Below are 16,728 nucleotides of genomic sequence, written 5' to 3' on the forward strand. Positions count from 1 at the left end.
ATGGGTCATTTGAAACTTTGCTTCACACGTGCATAAGCTATCTGATTATCACCAGTGATAAGGGGAGGCTGTAAACTTGTGAATATTTACCCACTTCACACTTTTATATGTGTGAATAAGGAAGGTGTTGCATACACAGGGTTTAGCCAATTGAGAACAGAAGGAAACCCTCACAAATAGAGCATAAAGGGTTATAAACAGACTATATTTGGAGAGAAAAAACTCCCTATAATGACTGGAAATTATTCATGAACGTTCAAATGAACTGGAATAACTTGGAATGTGAAATGAGCAGCACAGTTCACAAATGCACACAGCACATGAACCCAAACGATCTACCATCTGATGAGAGATTTCCAGCTGCCAGTATTCCTGTTCTATAATGAAAGGCTGAGGTTTGAACCTCGCAGGATTATTGAAGCTAGCGCTCCATGCCGCAGGATGGATCCATGTAAGAAGCAGCAACTCAAAGCTTTGATGCAGTACTATCCCCCACCCCACACAGGAGATGAGAGAGAACGAACGAGACCAGCTCTTTGGAAAAAGGGAGGAAAGAAAGCATTTTTGTGACTATGGTTAGGTGTGTGTTCAGCTGAGATAAAGCCAAAAGAAAGCATATATACAGTTGTTGCTGTGGCTAACTTCTCTCAGGGATATTTGCTGAATCACTCATCATGTATCTTGATTTTATACTAGTAAAAACAGAAAGCTATACATTTGGGGTTATACGCATAGAAATAGAATGAATAGAACAGGCTTGGAACCTTTAACCCTGGCAATTTGAGTGGACACCCATTCTATTAATTATGTTTCTATGAGTATACGTAGATTCCTTCATTGACTAATAAGAAGAGCCAATGAAAATAAGGCATGTGTCCATTTTATTCATTCTCACAAAGACAACTCTGGAAGCAATTACCTCAGCATTAGGAAGATAAAACACTAATTCATTTCTTTCTACCTCCAGAGCTGCCCAAAAGCCTCTCCATAATTTATTGAAAGTCTTCCCCTCTCTCCAAATGAAAGCATCAATTAGCCTTATATATAGGCCTAACATGGGAGATAAAAGTGGTTTTCTCTCTCGTGAATGTGGGGATGATAGGACAGCTTCCCTTGTGGATAAAATGCAATAATTTTACATTATTTTAATTAAAATGATAAGTCATCATGAAACCAGTTGGTAGTTCATGTTATCTTTGCAGAGACTCAGATGCACCACCTACCACCAACAGAGTGATTTTGTTGTCTTATCATGTGTCTTTGTTCTCTATGGTTCAGCCAGCTGCACGTATGGTAGCCTCCTTCCCTTCCAACAATTGGATTCTGATTCCTTTCAAAACATATGCAGTGCTCCCATAACCATCATAACCATTTTATATTACAGTGCTATTACATCAGGAGAGACAATGGGCTCACACACAGCCAGTGGTTGGTGTTATTTGGTACAGGACTGGCACCTCTCCAGTCCATCAGGGTAGCAGGCCTGGCATCGCAGCACACTGATAGACTCATTGAAGCGGTTGGCCAGCATTGACAGCTTGCTGCCATGGCATAGAGAGCAGGGGGCACAGCCCGAACCTCCACAATGCTGGCAGCCAGACACTGCATCCTGCTGGAGGCACACACACATACACACAGTGTCACTAACAACCCAGAGAAACACTGCCACCCATGTCAACTCATATGACATATCATTACTAACGAATCAAACAAAATGGTAGAAAAGTACAAGTCAAAAAAAGATGACCTGGGTCCAAACAGAGAATGTTAAAAAGGCAACAAAGAGAGAGAGAAAAAATGAAATATTAGAAAATATGGAGAGGCAGAGGAAATGAGAAACCCAGTGAGAGAAAGAGAGATGAGTTAGGAATGGAAAGACCGAAAGAGAGGGAGAGAGAGAATGGAGGAGCGAGGGGGACAGCAAGAGAGAGGGGGAGGGGGAGCGAGGGGGAAGGGGGAGAGAGATGGAGAGCGAGAGGGGGAGAGAGGGGGTGAGGGGGAGAAAGAAGGAGAGAGTGCAACTGGCAATCAGTTGAAGAAGCGACCATGGGGAATTACTGAGAGTATCCCGGCTCATAAATGGCAGCAGAGAAACTGAGTAGTCATCACAATCTGTGCAGTCGGTAGGCAGAGATGTGGTTAGAGAGAGACAGAGAAGGGGATAGCATTGCTGAAGCACATTAACACTGTGCAAGGTGTTCTGGTCAGGCCTTTTTACCCCGTCCTGTCGATTGGTGCTCTGCTCCTCCCCGCCCTGTGGATGTGTGCTCTGCTCCTCCCCATGAGCACAGAGGGCTTTGGGCCTCCTCTTACCCCCTCTGTTACGCCCCTGTGAGTACTCGTCCACTCCCCCCGGGGTCTGAGGATGTCGCCCCGTCCCTTCTTCCCTCCGAGGGGCCCGGATGATCCGCAGATTGCTGGTGTAGATTATTATCTTTCCGAAGTCCAATACTGAAGACTAGAGGGCAAACAAAAAAGCATGGTCATGGTCTTTGATGAGCATTACTTAGTACAAAGTAGTTGATGTGTGTCTCTTTGTTAACAACAGAGGCGTCGCTCCTAATGGCCGGTGATTCCACACATAGAAACGCATACAACGCTCTCCCTCATCCTCCATTTGGCAAATCTGACAATAACTCTATCCTCCGGATTCCTGCTTACAGCTAAAACTCATACAGGAAGTACCAGTGACATGCCCAATATGGAAGTGGTCCGATGAAGTGGATGCTAAGCAACAGGACTGTTTCACTAGCACAGACTGGAATATGTTCAGAGACTCATCCAACGGCATTGAGGAGTTTACCACATTAGTCACTGGCTTCATTAATAAGTTAATCGACAACGACGTCCCAATCGTGACCGTACGTACTTATCCCAACCAGAAGCCATGGATTAAAGGCAACATCCACACTGAGCTAAAGGCTAGATCTGGAGTGGGAGTGGGACACTAACCTGAATGCTTATAAGAAGTCCCGCAACGCTCTGACGAACCATCAAACAAGCAGAGCGTCAATACAGGACTAAAATCGAATCATACTACATAGGCTCTGATGCTCATTGAATGTAGCGGGGCTTCTAACAAGATGCCCAGTTACATGAGCACACCAGACTAAATACCTTCTATGCTCACATTGTGGCAAGCAACACTGAACCATGCGTAAGACTGTGTGATCACGCTGTGTGATCAGTCAATGTGAGCAAGACCTTTAAACAAGCTAACAATCACAAGGCCATAGGGCCAGATGGATTACCAGGATGAGTACTCAGAGCACCCACTGACCAGCTGGAAAGAGTCTTCACTAATATTTTCAATCTCTCTCTGACCCAGTCTGTAATACAAATATGTTTCAAGCAGACCACCATAATCCCTGTGCCCAAGAACTTCAAGGTAACCTGCCTAAATTACTATTGCCTCTTAGCAATCACATTTGTAGCCATGAAATGTTTTGAAAGGCTGGTCTTGGCTCACATCAACACCATCATCCCAGACACCCTGGACCCACTCCCATTTGCATACTGCCCCAACACACCGACAGATGATGCAATCTCTATTGCACTCCACACTACAATTTCCCACTTGGATAAAAGAAACAGCTACATGAGAATGCTGGTCATTGACTACAACTCAGCATTCAACACAATAGTTCCCTCCAAATTCATCACTAAGTTAAGGACCCTGGGACTTAACACCTCCCTCTGCAACTGGATCCTGAACTTCCTGACGGGACGCGCCCAGGTGGTGAGGGTAAACAACAACAGATCTGCCACGCTGACCGTCAATACGGGGCCTAGTCCCCTCAAGTACTCCCTGTTCTCCCACGATCATCCACGATTGTGTGGCCGCGCACGACTCCAACACCATCAAGTTTGTCAACGACACAATGGTGGTAGGACTGATCAGTGACGACGATGAGATAGCCTATAGGGAAGAGGCCAGAGACCTGGCTGTGTAGTGCCAGGAAAACAACCTCTCCCTCAACGTCAGCAAGAAAAAGGAGCTGATTGTGGACTACAGGAAAACGAGGACTGAGCACGCCACCATTCTCATCAATGGGGCTGTAGTGGAGCAGGTTGAGAGCTTCAAGTTCCTTGGTGTCCACATCACTGCTCTATTATGGTCCAAACACACCAACACAGTTGTGAAGAGGGCACAACAATGCCTCTTCCCACTCAGGAGACAAAAAATATTTGGCATAGGCCCTCAGATCCTCCAAAAGTTTTAGAGCTGCACCATTGAGAGCATCGTGACTTGCTGCATCACTGCTTGGTATGGCAACTGCTTGGCATTCGACTGCATGGCGCTACAGAGGGTAGTGCATACGGCGCAGTACATCACTGGAGTCAAGCTCCCTGCCATCCAGGACCTTAAAACCAGGCGGTGTCAGAGGAAGGCCAAAAAACTGTTAAAGACTCCAGCCTTCTAAGTCATAGAATTAAAATATGGCGCAGACAGATAGTGCTTCTAGCTCCTAAGCAACTTTGCAGTATTTTGTTATTTTATGTATTCGACCTTGAGACCTTGTCTGTGCCTCGAACTAGGTTTGGGCAAAACTAAACGTTTTCATCTCTTGAGCTTCTAGTCATGAAATCTATGTAGCCTACCCAATCACTTTTTATAGCTACTGTTTACAGGCCTCCTGGGGCATATACAGCGTTCCTCACTGAGATCCCTGAGTTCCTATCGGACCTTGTAGTCATAGCAGGTAATATTCTCATTTTTGGTGACTTTAATATTCACATGGAAAAGTCCATAGACCCACTCCAAAAGGCTTTCGGAGCTATCATCGACTATCATCGCTATCATCGACATCGACTGGGTTTTGTCCAACATGTCTCTGGACCTACTCACTGCCACAGTCATACTCTGGACCTAGTTTTGTCCCATGGAATAAATGTTGTGGATCTTAAAGTTTTTTCTCATAACCCTGGGCTATCGGACCACCATTTTATTACATTTGCAATCGCAACAAATAATCTGCTCAGACCCCAACCAAGGAGCATCAAAAGTTGTGCTATAAATTCTCAGACAACCCAAAGATTCCTTGATGCCCTTCCAGACTCCCTCTGCCTACCCAAGGACGTCAGAGGACAAAAATCAGTTAACCACCTAACTGAGGAACTCAATTTAACCTTGCACAATACCCTAGAGACAGTTGCACCCCTAAAAACTACAAACATTTGTCATAAGAAACTAGCTCCCTGGTATACAGAAAATACCCGAGCTCTGATGCAAGCTTCCAGAAAATTGGAACGGAAATGGTGCCACACCAAACTGGAAGTCTTCCGACTAGCTTGGAAAGACAGTACCGTGCAGTATCGTAGAGCCCTCACTGCTGCTCGAACATCCTATTTTTCCAACTTAATTGAGGAAAATAAGAACAATCCAAAATGTATTTTTGATACTGTCGCAAAGCTAACTAAAAAGCAGCATTCCCCAAGAGAGGATGGCTTTCACTTCAGCAGTAACAAATTCATGAACTTCTTTGAGGAAAAGATCATGATCATTAGAAAGCAAATTACGGACTCCTCTTTAAATCTGCGTATTCCTCCAAAGCTCAGTTGTCCTGAGTCTGCACAACTCTGGGTTGTGCCGTGGCGGAGATCTTTGTGGGCTATACTCGGCCTTGTCTCAGGATGGTAAGTTGGTGGTTGAAGATATCCCTCTAGTGGTGTGGGGGCTGTGCTTTGGCAAAGTGGGTGTGGTTATATCCTTCCTGTTTGGCCCTGTCCGTGGGTATCATTGAATGGGGCCACAGTGTCTCCTGACCCCTCTTGTCTCAGCCTCCAGTATTTATGCTGCAGTAGATTATGTGTCGGGGGGCTAGGGTCAGTCTGGTATATCTGGAGTATTTCTCCTGTCTTACCCAGTGTCCTGTGTGAATTTAAGTATGCTCTCTCTAATTCTTTCTTTCTCTCTCGGAGGACCTGAGCCCTAGGTCCGTGCCTCAGGACTACCTGACATGATTACTCCTTGCTGTCCCCAGTCCACCTGGCCGTGCTGCTGCTCCAGTTTCAACTGTTCTGCCTGCCGCTATGGAACCCTGGCCTGTTCACCGGACGTGCTACTTGTCCCAAACCTGCTGTTTTCAACTCTCTAGAGATGGCAGGAGCGGTAGAGATACTCTCAACGATCGGCTATTAAAAGCCAACTGACATTTACTCCTGCGGTGCTGACTTGTTGCACCCTCGACAACTACTGTGATTATTATTATTTGACCATGCTGGTCATTTATGAACATTTGAACATCTTGGCCATGTTCTGTTATAATCTCCACCCGGCACAGCCAGAAGAGGACTGACCACCCTTCATAGCCTGGTTCCTCTCTAGGTTTCTTCCTAGGTTTTGGCCTTTCTAGGGAGTTTTTCCTAGCCACCGTGCTTCTACACCTGCATTCCTTTCTGTTTGGTGTTTTAGGCTGGGTTTCTGTACAGCACTTTGATATATCAGCTGATGTAAGAAGGGCTATATAAATACATTTGATTTGATTTAACCATGGAAAGGTGACTGGGAATATGGCCGAATACAAACACTGTAGTTATTCCCTCCGTAAAGCAATAAAACAGGCAAAATATCAGTACAGAGACAAATTTGAGTCGCAATTCAACAGCTCAGATGCCAGATGTATGTAGCAGGGTCTACAGACAATCATGGACTACAAATGGAAAACCAGCCACGTTGAGGACACTTATGTCTTGCCTCTGGATAAGCTATACACCTTTTTCGCCCACTTTGAGCATAACACAGTGCCACTGACGCTGCAAGCTACCAAGGACTGTGGGTTCTCCTTCTCCGTGGCCAACGTGAGTAAGACATTTAAGAGCGTTAACCCTCGCAAGGCTGCCGACCCAGACAGCATCCCTAGCCTCGTCCTCAGAGCATGCATAGACCAGCTGGCTGGAGTGTTTACGGACATATTCAATCCCTCCCTATCCCAGTCTGCTGTCCCCACAAGCTACAAGATGTCCACCATTGTTCCTGTACCCAAGAAAGCTAAAGTAACTGAACTAAATGACTGTAGCACTCACTTCTGTCATTATGAAGTGCTTTGAGAGACTGCCTATCCCATCTGGACAAGAGGAATACCTATGTGAGAATGCTGTTCATTGACTATAGCTCAGCATTCAACACCATAGTACCCTCCAAGCTCAGCTTTTATCTCAAGGCCATCGGACTGTAAAATAGCCACCACTAGCACCTTAGAGGAGTTGAAATCACTGGCCAGTTTAATAATGGAACACTAGTCACTTTAATAATGTTTACATATTTTGCATTACTCATCTCTTATGTATATACTGTATTCTATTCTACTCTACTGTATTTAAGTCTATGCCTCTCCGACATTGCTCATCCAAATATGTATATATTCTTAATACCATTCCTTTACTTTAGATCTGTGCGTATTGTGTGTATTGTTGTGAAATTGTTAGATATCGGACTGGCCATCTGGCATTTCGGGCAAATGACAGATAGGCTGGTACATTTTTAGCCTAGTGGGCCTGTCTAAGCTAGTTCTTGGGGGCCTGTCATGCCAAATAGTCCTCCCCGCATCACAATGGGATTAATGAGTTACCAGACTCCACTGATATAGTTAGACATCTGTCATATTGAGGTGTTTAGCTATAAATTAAACCTGATCAATCAACTGGATAGGTGTAAGCAATTTTGGTAATTCCAAATGCCCTTAACTAGGTGTCTTTTCTAGACAGACAAAGAGAGAGGGGGGGAGAAAGTAAGAAAGAAAGGATGAGAAGGAGAGAGAGGTTGGAAAAGAGTGGAAGACCGAGAGAGAGATGGAGAGAAAGAAACAGAGAGAGAAAGAGAGCAGTGGAAATGGACTTATTTTTAAATTTTTAAATTGTACCTTTATTTAACTAGGCAAGTCAGTTAAGAACAAATTCTTATTTACAATGACGGCCTAGGAACAGTGGGTTAACTGCCTGTTCAGGGGCAGAACGACAGATTTGTACCTTGTCAGCTCGGGGGTTTGAACTTGCAAAATTCCAGTTACTAGTGCAACGCTCTAACCACTAGGCTACCCTGCCGACTTAGACTTGAGTATTTCAACAACTCTTCTCTTCCAACTTGTTAGGCAATCATATATACCTACAGGGGAAGGCCGTGCTGATAGAGATGCATGCTGGCCATTTCGGAGTGAAGAACATGATTTTTTAAATAAAAAATAAATAATAATTAGCCCCTTTTTCTCCCCAATATTGTTACTGTCTTGCCTCATCGCTACAACTCCAATGCTGACTTGGGAGAGGCGAAGGTCGACAGCCATGCATCCTCCAAAACACCACCCAACCAAGCCACACTGCTTCTTGACACAATGCATATCCAACCCGGAAGCCAGCCGCACCAATGTGTCAGAGGAAACACCGTACACCTGGCGACCTGGTCAGCGTGCACTGCGCCCAGCCTGCCACAGGAGTCGCTAGTGCGCGATGAGACAAGGATATCCCTGCCGGCCAAACCCTTCCTAACCTGGACGACTCTGGGCCAATTTGTGTGCCGCCCCATGGGCCTCTCGGTCACGGCCGGTTGCGACAAAGCCTGGGCTTGAACCCAGAATCTCTGGAGGCACAGCTAGCGCTGCAATGCTGTGCCTTAGACCACTGCCCCACCCGGGAAGCCTGTGAAGAGCATGAATGCCAAATTCTTCTGACGGGGAATTGTCAAGGAGGTGGACAGCTGGGCAAATGAAATAGCCTTTTGTTTATCAATCACATTCTATTATATCTGAATTTATTATGATTTCAATGAATGTCATATCAGAGAATACACAATGTTTCAATTTGTCACTTTGTGCTTAAAGGTCAGTACCCTGTCTAACCTGCCAGAAGTTTGAGAGTGTGAAGACTGTGGCGCCAGAGTTGAAGCCCATCAAAGTTGTTTCACCATGGCACATGATCGGTATGTGTCCCAATTCAAATTTTGCCCTGATATGTTGTTTTGTAATGGTTGCTTTACTTGACCACAGCAGAGTTCAATATTATAGCACGTGTGTGTGTGTCAGTATGCTTACAAATATGAAAATCTGCATTCTGTATGACACGGATACGGGTAAGAATAAAGTAATCTTCTAACACTTCAAATGTTATGGGTGGACCTCATCGGTCCCTTCACGAAATCCAGGAATAGCAACAGCTGGTGACTGGCGGTGACCGATTGCTTTACCAAGTGGGTGGAGGCAATACCCATTAAGGTTAGTAAAGGAGGAGTACGTGCTTAACTCTACATTCCCTTCTGTAACCCGTTAAAAAGGGTGCTTGGAACCAAAAATATATATTTGTATAGTTGTTTTGTATGATACCCATCAAGTACGAGACTGGGGAGGCGCCCTCCAAGGCAATGATAGACATCTTCAACACCTACGGTTCTCCTGAGGTCATCTTGAGTGACCGAGGTCATGAACGCTGGAACAAGGTACGGATGTTATAGGTTATATTCTGTCAACAATGGTTTGTTTGATTTATTATTTACAATTAGTTTTTTGTTTTTCCATGGTATGGAAAACCATAATCTGACATATTTCAATATCTTACATTGTCAATTGATATCCCTTTCCTACCCTCTCCTCCAGGTTTGGTGAATGGACCAACCAGACCCTCAAGACTGCCATGGGCAAGTACCTTGATTGGTACCAGGAAGGGTGGGCGAACAACCTGAAGGTAATTCTCTTTGCACACAACAACAGCATCCAGCCCGCCAATGAGTCTGGACGCAAGCCGCAGCTGTTGACTGAGGTAAACAATGCAATTGTATATACAGTTATTGTATTTACTGTAGTCTTTCCAATTTGTGATGAGACTTAGTGTTGTTGTTTGTCTATTGCTATTTTTGTAAAACATACTTTCAGATCATTGAAACCCCACCTGATGTGGTGGAAGTTGTAGAACCAGATCAGAACGCCTTCGATGACCACCTTCGGACACAGATTGAGAAGGATGTGGAGGTTTTTGACCAGGTAAAAATGATTGTCCGTTGTTAATTTATTTTCGGGCCCTGCAAGAGATATGTAAGTAATGTATTTGTAAATAGAAATATAATTGCATTTATTCCTGTTATCAATCAAGGTGAGACTGAACATGGACAAGGCGCAGGAGAAACAGAAGGAGAGCTACCAGAGCAGAATCAAAAAGGGGACCAAGTGCTACGACATCCAGACGAATTACTTGGTTTAGAAGAAGGACGAAAGGACGACAGGGAGGCAAGACCTAGGAAACTTCGTTGCTCTTTCGTTCTAGCTGGGGTCACCATCTGTTAAAGTGAATAGAAACAATGTCAGACTAACTATTTGCATTTGATAACAAAATAACATGAAGCTAGTTTGAGTTTCCATAACACTGATATTTTCTATCTTTGTCGTCTTAGGGTTAACCTCGGTGGAAGTCAACGAGCAGCTGGAGCAGTTGGAGAGGTTGGACGGTCGACCACTGGAAGCACAGACGCCCTACACTTCGTTGAAGCCCAATAGTCAAGGTATGTTAAGCTTTGGTTGCCATTCGAGAAAGCAAGAAATCGTAGTTATGCTGAGCTTATAATAATGTACCTCTTCAATTTACCTCTCCAGATAACTTTAGGACCATCGACTGTCCGAGTCCCCCAGGAGGTACAGTGGCAACAGAAAGTATGTGAACCCTTTGGAATTACCTAGATTTCTGCAGAAATTGGTCATAAAATTAGAAATATAGAAATATGAGATAGTGATAAAAGTAAATATCTTATGCCTTTCGTATTTTGTTCAGTCTGAACTTCACAGGACAGACTAAAGTAAAGACTGGCTGCAGAGAATGATAAATAAATAAAACTGTGAAGGACCTCGGCGTTACTCTGGACCCTGATCTCTCTTTTGACGAACATATCAAGACAGCTTTTTCCATCTACGTAACATTGCAAAAATCTGAAACTTTCTGTCCAAAAATGATGCAGAAAAATTAATCCATGCTTTTGTTACTTCTAGGTTAGACTACTGCAATGCTCTACTTTTCGGCTACCCGGATAAAGCGGTAAATAAACTTCAGTTAGTGCTAAATACGGCTGTAGAATCCTGACTAGAACCAATTTTTAAAAATCATATTACTCCAGTGCTAGCCTCTCTACACTGGCTTCCTATTAAGGCTAGGGTTCCCCTCTCTCCACTGGGATTCTCTGCCTCTAACCCTATTACAGGGGCTGAGTAACTGGCTTATTGGTGCTCTTCCATGCTGTCCCTAGGAGGGGTGCGGCACTTGAGTGGGTTGAGTCGCTGACGTGGTCTTCGTGTCTCGGTTGGCGCCCCCCTTGGGTTGTGCCGTGGCGGAGATCTTTGTGGGCTATACTCGGCCTTGTCTCAGGATGATAAGTTGGTGGTTGAAGATATCCCTCTAGTGGTGTAGGGGCTGTGCTTTGACAAAGTGGGTGTGGTTATATCCTTCCTGTTTGGCCCTGTCCGTGGGTATCATTGAATGGGGCCACAGTGTCTCCTGACCCCTCTTGTCTCAGCCTCCAGTATTTATGCTGCAGTAGATTATGTGTCGGGGGGCTAGGGTCAGTCTGGTATATCTGGAGTATTTCTCCTGTCTTACCCGGTGTCCTGTGTGAATTTAAGTATGCTCTCTCTAATTCTTTCTTTCTCTCTCGGAGGACCTGAGCCCTAGGTCCGTGCCTCAGGACTACCTGGCATGATTACTCCTTGCTGTCCCCAGTCCACCTGGCCGTGCTGCTGCTCCAGTTTCAACTGTTCTGCCTGCCGCTATGGAACCCTGACCTGTTCACCGGACGTGCTACTTGTCCCAAACCTGCTGTTTTCAACTCTCTAGAGATGGCAGGAGCGGTAGAGATAATCTCAACGATCGTCTATTAAAAGCCAACTGACATTTACACCTGAGGTGCTGACTTGTTGCACCCTCGACAACTACTGTGATTATTATTATTTGACCATGCTGGTCATTTATGAACATTTGAACATCTTGGCCATGTTCTGTTATAATCTCCACCCGGCACAGCCAGAAGAGGACTGGCCACCCTTCATGGCCTGGTTCCTCTCTAGGTTTCTTCCTAGGTTTAGGCCTTTAGGACACTTATGTCTTGCCTCCGGATAAGCTATACACCTTTTTCGCCCACTTTGAGCATAACACAGTGCCACTGACGCTGCAAGCTACCAAGGACTGTGGGTTCTCCTTCTCCGTGGCCAACGTGAGTAAGACATTTAAGCGCGTTAACCCTCGCAAGGGGTCACCATCTGTTAAAGTGAATAGAAACAATGTCAGACTAACTATTTGCATTTGATAACAAAATAACATGAAGCTAGTTTGAGTTTCCATAACACTGATATTTTTTATCTTTGTCGTCTTAGGGTTAACCTCGGTGGAAGTCAACGAGCAGTCGGAGCAGTTGGAGAGGTTGGACGGTCGACCACTGGAAGCACAGACGCCCTACACTTCGTTGAAGCCCAATAGTCAAGGAATGTTAAGCTTTGGTTGCCATTCGAGAAAGCAAGAAATCGTAGTTATGCTGAGCTTATAATAATGTACCTCTTCAATTTACCTCTCCAGATAACTTTAGGACCATCGACTGTCCGAGTCCCCCAGGAGGTACAGTGGCAACAGAAAGTATGTGAACCCTTTGGAATTACCTAGATTTCTGCAGAAATTGGTCATAAAATTTGATCTGAACTTCATCTAGGTCACAACAATAGACAAACACAGTCTGCTTAAACTAATAACACACAAACAATTATGCATTTTCCTGTCTTTATTGAACACACCGTGTTCAAATTCAAAGTGCATGGTCCGGTGTGTTAGAAAAACCAGGTTTTTGGTCCCAGTCCAACCCTGTTCGTTTTCCTGCACATTGACTCAGGACTACTTGTATAAAGCCTAGTTATTGTTACTCATTGTGTATCTATTACTACTTTTATTATTATGTGTTTTACTTTTCTATTATTTCTCTCTACATTATAAGTAAGCATTTCACTGTCAGTCCACACCTGTTGTTTACGAAGCATGCGACTAATAACATTTGAATCGTTTTGATTTGATAGACGGACTTGAATAAAAATGTCTGTTTTAGTGGTTAATACCTATGTGATAAAATACTAATTGCGTGTTTACAACGTTTTACTGTCTCTTTTTAAGTGTATTTATTTGCTATTCAGCGGACAACTTGACAACACTCCGAGGGCCTTTGTAAGTGTACAATCATAAACTTTTTATTGGACTGTGTGATGCTTGCTTAGTCTTTTAGTCTTTTCATTAAAAGTAATTTGGAGAAATATGACAGTGATAAAAGTAAACATCTTATGCTTTTCGTATTTTGTTCAGTCTGAACTTCACAGGACAGACTAAAGTAAAGACTGGCTGCAGAGAATGAAACACTGAAGATGTGACTGTTATCTGATCAGCTGATACTTGATTGCTGTATTGCCAAAGTATTGTACACACATTGAGGTTGGTAAATAACAGCATACAACAAAAACATTGTTTTGTCCTTCATTTTAACACAGTTTGATAAACTATAGCCCAACAGCTCATATGCTATAATGAAATGCTTTGCAATTATGCATAATTAAAATTGTACAGCCTTTTAATTTGCAGGCATGGGCACTCTTGAATGTCTTAATTATAGGCTACCCCGACTTTCTCTGTTTCTTACTTCTATCATGTTAAATATTAGCCATCACTAGGCCTAATAACCACATATTAAACTGCCAATGTACTGTTTGTTCCCTTCAGTTGCTATAAACATTGTTTTGTTAACCTTCATTAGCTTCCTCTGTAAACGCTGTCACGGCCGTGTGGTTGTTGCTGAGGATCATTAGTAACAGTTGATAATATAAAAGAAGTAATGCAGGGTAATTAAATCATTATGGACTGGAGCGCAAGACCAAGCCATAACAGTTTGAACCCGACGCATGGCTCAATACTTAGTTGTCATCCACAGTTCCGTGGTTAGTGCAGGCAATAGACGAGGGTATAACCTACTAGTGTACACTATTCTCCCTATTATAATTCTATGTACACTCATCTAACATTACCATGGGTTAAAGAACTGAAAGTGGCAATTTTCTGAATGAATCAAATCACCGTTTTCTTTTTGTGTGTAAAGGCTCTCCAAACCTGTTTTTATGATTAATAAATACATTCCTAAACCTAAATAATCTAATAGTTTCTCTAGCAACTGTTGCTGAAATGGAGAAGAATATGCATATATTCAGATGTCTTTTCTTTTTTTGATCCCTAATATTCTGAAACCGTTCTCTCGATATATTCTAGTCTGTCGCCAAATGTATAACTAAAAGGTACTCCGTATTTAAATGGATGGCTTAAGATAAATAAGTGTACTGAAACCCTATTGAATGGCCAGCAAGTGGGAGGGTTTTCAGAGATTGAATACATTTTATTCAGAGCTCGCAAGACAGCCACACCTGCAGTGTGCGTTACGTAACTGAATAAGCTAACACGGAACCCAAACAGGCTGCGTGCGCCATCGTGCATAAATTTATTTTGTCTCCCCACAACAAACGTGATCACGACACACAGGTTAAAATATCAAAACAAACTCTGACCCAATAATATTAATTTGCACTTTCTAGCTAATTTGTCCTATTTACCTGAAATGCACAAGGTCCTCTACTCTACACATAAAACGGTCAACCGAATCATTTGTAGTCATTTCTCTTCCTTCCAGGCTTTTTCTTCTCTTGACTTTATATTGCAATTGGCAACTTTCATAAATTAGGTGCATTACCGCCACTGACCTCATTCGTCTTCAGTCACCCACGTGGGTATAACCAATGTGGAGATGGCACGTGGGTACCTGCTTCTGTAAACCAATGAGGAGATGGGAGAGGCAGGACTTGCAGCGCGATCTGCGTCAGAAATAGAACTGACTTCTATTTTAGCCCTTAGAAACGCAGACGCTCATTGGTGTGCGTGAGCAGTGTGGGTGCAATAATTGAATAATATAGATTTCTACATTTATTTTGCAACGCTTGCACACGCAACGCAAGCGTTGTAGTCAGCTTGTAAGTCTGAATCTCAAATACTGAGAAGTGAGTAGGAGAAGGGTGTAACGGATATTCGTCTTCCTCCGACGAGGAGTATGAAGGATCGGACCAATATGCAGCTTGGTACGTGTCCATGTTGATCATTTATTAACATTGAACACCAAAAACAAAATAACAAGGAGAACGAACGAACGAAAACGAAACAGTTCTGTCTGGTGAAGACACAGAGACAGAAAACAAACACCCACGCAACACAGGTGGAAAAAGGCTACCTAAGTATGATTCTCAGAGACAACTAACGACACCTACCTCTGATTGAGAACCATACCAGGCCAAACTCAAAACACAAAGAGAACAACAAACATAGACAACCCACCAAACTCACGCCCTGACCATACTAAAACAAAGACATAAATAAAAGAACTAAGGTCAGAACGTGACAAAGGGAGTGCATTTCCTAAGTCTGAATCGGCCCCTTAGATTCTAATCGGCAAGCAGACACGCACCAGGATAGAATACATTACTGATCTAAGACGATTAACCATGCATTACAAAAGGCAATGAAAGCAAATAGGGGTGTGGTGAAGGTTGTGTATTGTGCTACAAATCAACAGTTTCATAGCATGTTTTTTCAACCAAGCCACAACTACTCACATTGGGGACTCCCTCTGGTGTATCATTGTGGGCAGAGGGTCTGTAGTTAGCACCCCCCCTGTAGACGTTGATCCTCTGGGCCATCAATCCGGTAGGGGGGTACAGACCCTGGTCCTGCATGTCCTGGAAGCCACAGAGCTGCTCCATCTCCAGGTGTCTGGGCATCTTGTGGCTGTGGAAGCTGTGGGGGTATTTCTCCTCTGGGCTGTCCAGCTCCTGGCCATCCTCGTACACATGCTTCAGCACCCTGCCGCTGACCGACGAAGCCAGCTTGAACCTCACCTTTCTGGGTTTGCTGTCATACAGCTGATCGCTGTCATACCTCTTGTCCAGTTTCCTCTGGAGCTCCTCCATGGTTCTCCTGCTGGGAGATGTGACTTTGAGAATCCGCCTGAGACCCTAAGGACCCTATATACTGTACCTACCTGAACAAGGAGCTGATACGATACGGGGTGTTCAATGGACTGCTTGAGATCAGCCTCTACCTGCTGTCTGTCTTTAGCTACCACAGCTGAATTATTCAGTGTCAGATTGTATTCACTAAAGGATAATGAGGAAACTGAGACCATATCATCAAATAATCATGTTTGCAGAAGTAGTGGAGTGTTGCTAAAAGCAAGAATTGTAGGCATGGAGCAGAGTGTGAATTACGGGGGGCCAAGGGGGTTCTCAGGCCCCCTGAATGAGACATGAATCCCCCTAAATGCAACAAGTATAACTGGGGAGGTGGTCCTAAATAATTCTAATTTATCCATTCTCCTATTTGTTTAAAAGGACATTTATACTGCTACAGTGGTACATATTAAAATAAAAGCTTATCCAAATTTAACAAACACCCCCAACCGCTGAGTCATGGTTTAAAACATTTTTAATTTTTTCATGGCTGCATCCTGGAACAATCCCGTATTTTAGCCACTTTTCAAATCAAATCAAAGTTTATTGGTTGTGTACACAAATTTGCAGATGTTTTCGCAGGTGCAGTGAAAGGCTTGTGTTTCTAGTTCCAACAGTGCAGTAATAATACCTAGTAATACAAAACAATATTCACCAATCCAAAAAGTTTAAAGACAGAAATGAATAAATA

General features: G+C 43.7%; 1 protein-coding gene across 2 annotated transcripts; it reads right to left on the reverse strand.

The window, feature by feature from the left end:
* Positions 1–862: 862 nt before the first annotated feature.
* LOC115136229 (glutaredoxin domain-containing cysteine-rich protein 2) lies at positions 863–16,116 on the reverse strand. 2 transcript variants are annotated; one of them, XM_029671804.1, is made up of 3 exons: positions 15,645–16,116; positions 2,219–2,458; positions 863–1,609 (listed from the first exon to the last, which is right to left on the reverse strand). In XM_029671804.1, exons 1-3 carry the CDS (start codon positions 15,996–15,998, stop codon positions 1,436–1,438), a joined length of 768 nt encoding a protein of 255 aa, XP_029527664.1. In that variant the 5' UTR covers positions 15,999–16,116; the 3' UTR covers positions 863–1,435. The 2 variants fall into 2 exon arrangements, with proteins under 2 accessions (XP_029527664.1, XP_029527663.1); XM_029671803.1 differs by having other exon boundaries at positions 863–1,612.
* Positions 16,117–16,728: the final 612 nt, after the last annotated feature.

This window comes from Oncorhynchus nerka, linkage group LG10 (assembly GCF_034236695.1).
Source record: "Oncorhynchus nerka isolate Pitt River linkage group LG10, Oner_Uvic_2.0, whole genome shotgun sequence".
NCBI classification, from domain to species: domain Eukaryota; kingdom Metazoa; phylum Chordata; class Actinopteri; order Salmoniformes; family Salmonidae; genus Oncorhynchus; species Oncorhynchus nerka.

Excerpts from the sequence above, each read along its gene's own strand:
- LOC115136229 (XM_029671803.1), bottom strand. The coding sequence starts at position 15,998 with ATGGAGGAGCTCCAGAGGAAACTGGACAAGAGGTATGACAGCGATCAG. Across the intron at positions 2,459-15,644 it reads CACCAGAGGGAGTCCCCAAT|TCTTCAGTATTGGACTTCGG; the intron begins GTGAGTAGTTGT and ends TTTGCCCTCTAG. Across the intron at positions 1,613-2,218 it reads GCACCAATCGACAGGACGGG|CAGGATGCAGTGTCTGGCTG; the intron begins GTAAAAAGGCCT and ends GTGTGCCTCCAG.